Source organism: Cupressus sempervirens, chromosome 5, assembly GCF_028749045.1.
Source record: "Cupressus sempervirens isolate cs-2001-9-10 chromosome 5, ASM2874904v1, whole genome shotgun sequence".
Taxonomy (NCBI): Eukaryota; Viridiplantae; Streptophyta; class Pinopsida; order Cupressales; family Cupressaceae; genus Cupressus; species Cupressus sempervirens.
Window position 1 is genome coordinate 643,756,933 of NC_143122.1, and position 10,192 is coordinate 643,767,124.

Here is a 10,192-nt window from a genome sequence, read left to right on the forward strand (position 1 = left end):
TACCTAAAGTAATCAAAGTGTTGAAATCCCAAAATAGTCACAAGCAAGGTGATGGAAGAAGAAATTTTAGATACTAAAAATTCTATATCTACATGTTAAGATGTTAGAATGATACATCTTTGGCATTGTTTTCAAAAAGGGAGAAATAGAAAAAACTAATCAAAAGCCTAAGAGAGAGAAATATCACAGAAGAATAGAAAGCTAAGATAAGAGGGAGAAATAATAGCTAACAGGTAGAAATAATAGAAACTAATTAGGATAAAAAATTAAAGAGGGAGAAAAGATAGAGGAAGATAATTACTACTATTGCTAATAAGATCATGAAGGAGACATTCTAATCTACCTTGTAAGAGGGAGAAAAAGAATTTTGTAACTTAATTAGAAGTTAGAAGTTGCTAATGCAAGGACCAATTTTGAGACAAGTTTTTCTTTTTGGTATTGCCTTAGTTTTTTTAACCTAGTTAGTTTGGTCAAATAAAATGTTTTACCATTCAGATGACTTGGTTGAGCAGTTTGGTTTTCTATCCATGCCAAAGAGGGAGATTGTTTAGATTTGATTAAAAAGATCATTTCTGAAAGAGATTGTTGAAAGAGGAAGATTGTTGGAGTAGATCATATGTTTCAATCATTTTTTATCACTGATGTCAAACCTACTATTTTCTAGTGAGACAATTGCTTATAAGATCCAAGTACTATTATTTAGTTAATTGATGAAGAGGATTTAATCAATAAGATGTAATAATAACACCTAGAGGAAAGGTTGAATTATGATTATGTAATGAAGTACAAGGATCAGTTAAGATAATGGTGAAATGATGTATTGATAATCCACTTGAAGTTACAAAGGTTGTCCACACTCAAAAACTTTAGAAGAACAAGTAATACTAAGACTTTCTACAAAGCCTAACCAAGTTGATAGAAGGTTCTGAGCAAAGTTATGTAATGCCAAGTAGAAAATTAGTAAAATGTAGTTGATGCTGAGTGCTTTTACAATTGATGGTAAGTGATGCAGTATGTGTTGAGCATCATAGGATTGATAATGATGAGCTACTACATTATTAGAAAAGTTAAAGATTTTCCAAATCTAAGCTCACAAGTTTTTTTTCTTGAAGTTTGTGAACCAGGTGGAAGATAAGAGTGATGAGTTGGTGGTATAGAATTTGAGGTAAACCATTTTTGGGAAAATTCAAATGGATTCTAGAGAAGTTTCTAGAAGAGAAAATATATGGAGTAGATACATTGTATTCTACCTAATCCATATAAACCCTAATTGGACAATAGAAAATGGAAAAGTATTCTAATTTCATATTTATGGAATGTCTAGTCATGAAGCAAAAGAGTTTGAGAGGAGCAAAGAAAAGAGGAGGGAAAAATATTGTGAAGGTCAAGAGGACCAAAGGAAGAACAAAGATAGAGTCAAGAACTCTGCTTTGTCCAGTGACCACTAAAGTGACTACATTGGCATGCTAAGCAAGAAGGCTTAAGAAGAAAAATGCTTGAAGGATGAACAAGTTTTTAGTGCTGCAAAGAATGAAAGCCAAGCAAATAGAGTACTAAATTTTGATCTAGAATCTGCAAGATAAGTTGTAAGTTGTGCTAGATAAAAGTTTTACTATTACTCTCAAACAATTGTATCAGTTAGGGTAAAATCCTTTGGACTAAGGCTGACTTAAAAGTCATTAGAAAATCCTTTAGTAGGGTGGCATTCCAAGTGAATTTCCTAAAGTCCCTTAACCAAGCTTACTTCTAATAGAGAGATTGAAATCCCTTAACTAGGTCACATTTAATAGTGTGTATTGTAACCTTTAATAGGGTTTTCCTTTCACAGGGCATCACTTTAGAATAGTGAGAAAGGAGTAGCATGTTATTGGTGGTTTTTTTCCAAATTGGGTTTCCACATTAAATCACTATGTCAAGTGTGTGGATGAATTTTTATGTTTCATGTTTTATTGTTGCATGTTGATTTAATAGTAACTTGCAAGTATTGGTAATAAGCTTGGATGCATATAATGATATGAATGTTTAAATGGGTTCACTAAGTTAAGTGAAAAGTTTTATTGGTACACCTAGACCTTGAATAACTAAATCAAAATACAATAGGTGTTGAACATCAGTAAAACATAGTTAATGCTGAGTGCTTTTACAATTGATGTTGAGTGATGTAGTATGTGTCAAGCATCATAGGATTGATATTGCCGAGCTACTACATTATTAGAAAAGTCAAAGATTTTCCAAATCTGAGTTGACAAGTTTGTTTTATTGAAGTCTATGAACTAGGTGGAAGATAAGAGTGATGAGCTAGTGGTATAGAATTTGAGGTAAACCATTTTTGGGAAAATTCAAATGGATTCTAGGAGAAGTTTCTAGAAGAGACAAGATATGGAGTAGATACATTTTATTCTACTTAATCCATCCAAACCCTAATTGGACAATAGAAAATGGAAAAGTATTCTAATTTCATATCTATGGAATGTCTAGTCATGAAGAAAAAGAGTCTGAGAGGAGCAAAGAAAAGAGGAGGGCAAAATATTGTGAAGGTCAAGAGGACCAAAGGAAGAACAAAGATAGAGTCAAGAACTCTGCTTCATCCAGTGACCACTAAAGTGACTACATTGGCATACCAAGTAAGAAGCTTAAGGAGACAAATGCTTGAAGGGTGAACAAGTTGTCAATGCTACAAACAATGAAAGCCAAGCAAATTGAGGACTAAATTTTGATCTAGAATCTGCAAGATAAGTTGTAAGTTGTGTTAGACCAAATTTTTACTATTACTCTCAAAAAATTGTATCAGTTAGGGTAAAATCCTTTGGACTAATGCTAACTTAACAATCATTAGAAAATCCTTTAGTAGGGTGGCATTCCAAATGAATTGCCTAAAGTCCTTTAACCAAGCTCACTTCTAATAGGGAGATTGAAATCCCTTAACTAGATCACATTTAATAGTGTGTATTGTAACCTTTAACAGGGTTTTCCTTTCATAGGGCATCACTTTAGAATAGTGAGAAAGGAGTAGCATGTTATTGGTAGTTTTTTCCAAATTGGGTTTCCACACTAAATCACCATGTCAAGTGTGTGGATGAATTTTTATGTTTCATGTTTTATTGTTGAATGTTGATTTAATACTAACTTGCAAGTATTAGTAATAAGCTTGGATGCATATAATGATATGAATGTTTAAATGTGTTCACTAAGCTAAGTGAAAAGTTTTATTGGTACTTCTAGACCTTGAATAACTGATTCAACCCCCCTGTCCAGTTATTTTAAAGAATTCTAACACAAAAATCAAGTTTCCACCTTCTTTCTTGACAATCTTTTATGTTCACTCATCCAAGAGGGCCCACTTGGTGAGTGAACTACTTTTTTAGAATAGATTTTATTTCCTTTTTGTTTCTTTGCAAAGTAGACTTCTGTTGTTCCTATAGTCATTGATAATAGAGTCATTAAACTATTCTTTCAACATAGATGCATAGATAGATTCATTGTTTGCATCATTACTCTAAGCTTTAAGAAAAGATGTCATTTTAGTTCCTATCTTAGTTTCATTTAGCATTACTTTTTTGTTTTAGTTGTAATGATTTAAAGAGGATTCAAGGCATATACTTTGCAACTACCCTCTCAAGCTTATGCTCCTATGTTGACAAAATAAAATGAAGTCAGTATGTTATTCTTAGGAAAAATCATGATTTTGTCTAATCATAGAGTCAATGTGAAAGGATGTCCAATCCTTTATTACCGAGGTATTTAGTTGATCGAGCAATATGAAATGTGCCATCTTAGAAAATCTATCAACAATAATAAATGAAAATCATTTATTCTTGTAGTCCTTAGTAATTCAAGAATAAAATTCATACCAATATCACTTCAAGGTTTCTCAAGTATTGAAATAGGTATATACAATCTAGTATTTTGACTTAATCCTTTTTCAACTTGACAAACTCCACAACTCCTTGCAAAATTCTGAACATCCTTATACAAATGTGGCCAATAATATTTCTCCTTAAGAAAATTCAATATCTTATCAATACCAAAGTATCTAGCCAATCAACCACTATGTTTCTTCTTCATCAAATTAATTCTCATAGATCCTCTTGGTATACTTAATTGAACTTCTTTAAACAAAATATGTTCCTAAATGAAATAATCTTCATTCTTAGTTGATCTAGTACTAGTACCCTACACTCTCTCCATGCCTCAGAAAAATTAGGGTCAATATCATAAAAATCCTTCATCTCTTCAAAGCCAAGAACTTCAACTTTCATCTCAATTAACCAAAAATCTTCTTTTTCTCAATGCATTTGCAACTAGGTTAGATACTCCACTATTATTTTTAATTACAAATGTGAAATTGTTTAGATTTTTAACCCACTTTATATGTATTTTCTTCGAAATATGCTAACTTCCCAAATAATATAAAGTATTTTGATCAGTGTACATCACAAAGTCCTTAGGAATCCAATAATGTCTCCATTTATTCAAGTCTTAAATAATAGCATAGAACTCTTGATCATACACATAATACTTTATTTTAGCATCATTCAATTTAACACTAAAGAAATCGACAAGTTTATCATTAGGCTTAACACAACCCTAATTGTGCTACCACTTTCATCATAATTAACTTGAAATACTTTATTAAAAAATAGGTGAATCCAACTTAGGTAACTAAAAAACCTTTTGTTTCAAAGTCTCAAAAATCTTATCAACTTTGTGTCCACTTAAAATCATTTTTATCTCCTTTGTCTTAGTAATTTTGAATTTTAAATGATGGTAGACCCTAAGCCTCTAGATCCACCACCATGCCTAGACCTGTAACTTGTGCTTGTAGTGTACAAAGACTTGGTCAACCTGCTGAATGGTTGTGTGTCAATTGGTGTTGATGGGTTGTCTTGTGTTGATAGTTCTACTTTGGAGGATGGGCTGTCATATGATGACATTGTTGCTTTTGGGGGTGGAATCTCTACTTGTTTCCAGTTGGGGGGAGCCCAAAATTTAGATGTTGGTTCTCTGTCGGGGTAGAAGAGTTCACTTGTGGGTACCCTGAGGATCAGTCTCAATATAGAGAACCCCAAGATAACTCGTGGTCAAGATGGCCCAGTGATTGCACTTCTTGATAGTATTATGGACAATGTGACTTTTGGCCTCAAACTTTGTGTTGTAGGTAGATTTGTTGCTTTCCATCCTACTATTGAAATGGTATAGAAATGGATGGATTAGAAGTAGAAGGCCAAAGGTAGTGTAAGTGTTTCTACTATGTGTAGTGGACTATTCTATTTCAAATTTACCACGAAAGAGGATTTTAATATTGTTCTCTCTAGGACTTGGTATTTTGGGAAGCACTGTCTGGCTCTATCTAGATGGCATCCAGGCTTTGATGCTAGCCTAGAGCTAAAAAAGTCACCCCTATCTAGGTAAGATTACTGGGTCTCCCCTAAGATTATTGAGTCTCCCCCCTAGAATTTTGGGATGAAAATATATTAAGGTGGGTGGGGAATTCTTTCAATAATTTTGTCATTGCTGATAAAGTGAAAATGCAAAAATTGAGGTTGGTCTATGCTAGATTCTATGCAAATGTAGCACTAAATAGAACACTACCTACTATTGTTATGTTGAAGACTAAATGGGGTGAGAGAGTTCAGCCTATAGAGTATGAGAATGTAGGTTTGTACTACCAAAGATGTGGGCAATTTGGACACCTTATAGTGGATTGCAAAGCTAAAATACAGAAAGATAAGTAGAAGGAGGGCTCTCCAGGGATTGTTATTCAAATCTTGGGGGAACCTTCTAAAGTGGCCAAGAAGGCAATAAAGACACCCTCTAAGGCTTTCTCCACTATGCTCCCTACTCAAGAAAATGGTTTGATTCCTTAGGGGAGGGTTGCTATGGAGGATAAGGACTTGGATGAATACCCTTTCAAAATAGATATGGAGGATCTTCTGTGCAGGGGGCATTATTGGAAGAAGGGAAAATTGAGGTATCCTACTCTCTCCCAGGTTCCTCAACAACCCAGAAAGGGGACAACCAGTAGGATACTCCTTCCAAGGAAATGGGGATATCCCACTTTCACCTGGGCTCCTCAACAACATAGGATGGGGATTGCTAGCTAATATTGTCTTCCAAGGGATGTGAAAATAGAGAGACGGTTTGCACCCCTTTGAGGATGGTTAAAGCTTCTTAGACTGAGATAGTTATGAAAGTACTGGAAAATATTGATAAGATGGATAAGGAGATGAGCTCTTCTTCACCTCAAGATGAGGATAATGGAGAATGGGAAGTGTAGAAGAAGAGGAGGAGGGGGGGAGAAAACTAGATATAGGCACTTTCGAGACAGTTGGAAGACCATCGAGTATAGTAACCGGGACAAAGCAAACTGTTAGGGATGTGGCCAGTGGTAAGCAACTTACACTAGAGACAGTAACAATAGGTAAGAAATGAAATTCCTTTCTTGGAATATGAGGGGATTAAATAATCCCCAGAAGCAATATTCTCTCAAACAAATTATTTCTCAAGAAAAAATTGACTGTGTGCTAATACAAGAAATAAAAATGTCTAGTGAAAGTTTTGTTAAAATAGCAAGTTATATCTAGCTAGGGGCTGGGTACTTACATATGGATGTAGATGGAGCCTCAGGGGGTATTGCCACCATGTGGAACCTGAACTCCATGAAGGGGTATGAGGTGTGGAAGGAAAAAAATATCATTATCAACTATTTCCAATCTAATATTCATTGTTGGAGGCTAATCAATAGATATGCCTCTAATAACATAATTAGGAGGAAGGAAACATATGATAAGCTAACTAGGATTACTAAAACTATGAAGGAAGAGCAATGGATGTGTATGGGTGATTTCAATACTCCCCTTTACCATTCAAAAAAGCTAGGTGGTAATAGAGAATGTCTGGAGAGCTTACAAGACCTTAATGAATTCATGAGGAAGTTGGATTTGATGGATGTGGATTTGCAAGGAAACCCATATACTTGGACTAACAATAGGAAAGGATAGGATCTTATATAGGTTAGGCTGGATAGATTATTAGTGTCAAGGAATTGGAGCACAATGGGTAATTCCTATCTTGAGAACCTCACCAGAATGGTTTCAGACCACTCCCCCATTTTATTCCATTGGGAAGATAGTATTAAAGGGGGACATAAACCTTTCAGATATGAAATAATGTGGGAGTCTCACCTGGAAAGAATCATTGGAAGTCATTAGAAGGGATTTGTGCCAAGAAGACAGATACTAGATGTGGCAATAACCACCCATGAGGTTGTCCATTCAATGGAAAAGAATAGGCAACTTGGGATGGCATTCAAGTTGGATATTTCCAAAGTGTATGATAAGGTAAATTAGGACTTACTACATGATGTGCTAGAAAGAATAGGATTCAGTAATAGGATCATTAACCTAATCATGATGATCGTGGGCTTAGTATAGTATTATGTCCTACTAAATGGTTCCCCCTGGGGTAACTTGAATGCTGAGAAAGGCTTAAGACAGGGTGACCCACTTTCTCCTTATCATTTTATTATGATAGTTGAAGCTTTAGGAAGGTCTTTCTTTAAATTAGTTAATACAAGCTATATTAAAGGTGTTAAACTTGCTACTAATGCTGAAACTGAGGTTATATAGCAGTTTGTGGAATCTTCACTTATGGAGGCAGAAGCTTGGAAGATGATTTTACACAATTATGATGAAAGCTCAAGGCAACAAGTGAATTACCATAAGAGTAAGATTTATTTCTTTAACACTAAAGCGTTGCTTCAAAGAAGGATTGGGAAAATCCTAGATTGCCAATCTACTTGCCTCCTAGACACTTATCTAGGTCTTCCCCTTACTACTAAGGAAGTAACTAATGAATTCTAGAACAAAATTGTGGAGAGAATTTAGAGGAAGCTTGTAGGTTGGAAAGGGAAGATATTAAGCAGTACTGGAAAATTATAACTGCTCATTGCTACTCTTTAGGGAATCCCTATCTACTTCTTATCCATTTTCAAAATCAACCAAAACATGGCAAAGAAAATTGAGAGAATTCAAAGGAATTTCTTGTCGTCAGGGATAGAGGAGAAAAATAAATTGAGTCTAGTCAACTAGGAGGAGGTGTGTAAACCAAAATCTAAGGGGGGGTTAGGGGTTAGAAGGCTGAAGATCTTAATAAAGCTCTCCTCACAAAAATTGATTGGAGATTGGCAGAAGGAAACATGGGATGGGGAAATACCATGAAGGCTAAATATTTTTCTAATACCTTGTTTAGGTGGAACCTATATAATAATGACCTCCATAGAGGTTCAAAGGTTTGGCAGAATATTGTTAAGAATAGAGGTTTGCTGAGAGAAGGGTTGAGGTGGATTGTGGGGAATGGCTTCAATATCAAATTTTGGGAAGACAGGTGGATGGATGGGAAGCTATTGGCCTTGAGTAAATATAGTGGTTTAATGGAAATTCTAAAAGAGGATATAGTGGGAAAAGTTGGGGAGTATATCGATCAAGGAAGGAGGTGGAAGAAGCTTCATAAGGAGGGCTACTCACATGAGGATGTTGTTATCTTAAAGGAACTGGAAGAATTGATAAAAGAATAGAGACTTCCCTTACTCCCTCAGGAGGATATTATGGCTTGGGACTTAACCCCAAATGGGAACTTCACTATAAAATATGCATATAATTTCATGTTTAGTAAGGATCCTAGCCCAATCCTATGGCATAAGGTATGGATTACTAACCTCATTCCTAAAATCAATTTATTTTGTTGGATGGCACAGCATGGAAAAATTTTAACACTTGAAAATTTGAAAAAAAGGGGGTTCTATATAACAAACCGTTGCTATTTGTGTAAAGGAAAGGAAGAAAGTATTTCCCACATTTTCATAGAATGTTAGTTTTCTTTAGGGATCTGGACTAAGGTTTGGGAAAGATTTGGTGTGGCTTGGGTTATGAAGGATAACTTGGGCTAGTTTGTGGAGTGTTGGGATTGCCCCTTTTACCACCCAAGATTAGTTTTTTCATGGCATATTATTCCACTATATGTTTGCTAGCACATATGGAAAGAAAGAAATAACAAGATATTTAGGGAGGAAAGTAAGATAGTGGAAGTGGTTTTTGCAATAATGAATAAATTGTTAAAGGAAAATTTAAGAGTGGCTAAATGTAAAATGCCAAAGGAGGAGTCGGGTAAACTTGAAGGCCTAGTGGCTGAAAATTGGGGTTGTAAAGAGGATTTCTTCCTTTTTGATAAAATAGCTAGGAGGAAGAGACAACAGACAAAATGGAGACCTCCCACCATAACACAGTGTAAACTAAACTTTGATGGTGTTGCAAAAGGAGGGTTTGGAGAGGTTGGAGGTGTGTTGCGGGGCAAGAATGGTGATGTGCTATTGGTTTATACGGGTAAGGTGGGAAACGATAGAAATAATGTGGCAGAGGCTATGGCATTATTATGGAGGCTTCAACTCTCTAGGAAAAGAAAAATTATGGAGTTAACAATAGAAGGAGACTCCAAATTAGTGATTGATTTGGTTAAGGGGGAGGCTAGATTGGGATGGAAGATTAGAAATATCATCTTGGATATTAAGCAAATCTTGAATGAAATTAAAATGGCCCACTTGCAGCACATCTACAGGGAGAGTAATTAGGTGGCAGACATAATGGTTACCATGGGGTTTAATGCAATGGCAATTATTACATATTGTGCCCCCCTGCCAAATATTTGAATTTTAAATTCTTGGCTTCCTAATAGTCACTTCCCGGTTTAATGTTATTTTAAATATCCTAGGAATATCGAAAAGATTAAATGATCAAACCTTATGATTTATTTCTATGGGCCCGCAAGTTCCTCATTGTCAAATTGAGATAGATCAACGGTTGGTGCTATCTCACTATGGGAAGTTGTATGGTCCTTATGCATAGCGACATAGTGCTTTTTGGCCATGTGTCAGGTGGGTCCTCCCTTTTATCTTATTATTTCTCTGGCGCTAGGTTTTGTTCCATCCATGGTGGGCACTATGGCGCTATCAAAAAATTTATGTTCCTCATCATTAATGACATAGCGCCCAGACAGAAAATGTTACTGTGGCAACATCAGAAGGACGGTGGGTCCCAAGTATGTCCCATCAAATATCAATGATGAATTTTGTCAGACATGTTGGTAGTTGGTCATTTTTTTTTCATTGGCTGAGGTATGACTGTGTAGAATGTGGGTC

General features: G+C 35.4%; 1 protein-coding gene across 1 annotated transcript; it reads left to right on the forward strand.

Annotated features, from left to right (window-relative positions):
* Nucleotides 1-9,145: 9,145 nt before the first annotated feature.
* Nucleotides 9,146-9,625, forward strand: LOC149557552 (uncharacterized). The gene has a single exon (XM_089830332.1). It carries the CDS (start codon nt 9,146-9,148, stop codon nt 9,623-9,625), a length of 480 nt encoding a protein of 159 aa, XP_089686458.1.
* Nucleotides 9,626-10,192: the final 567 nt, after the last annotated feature.

Excerpts from the sequence above, each read along its gene's own strand:
- LOC149557552 (XM_089830332.1), top strand. The coding sequence starts at position 9,146 with ATGCCAAAGGAGGAGTCGGGTAAACTTGAAGGCCTAGTGGCTGAAAAT.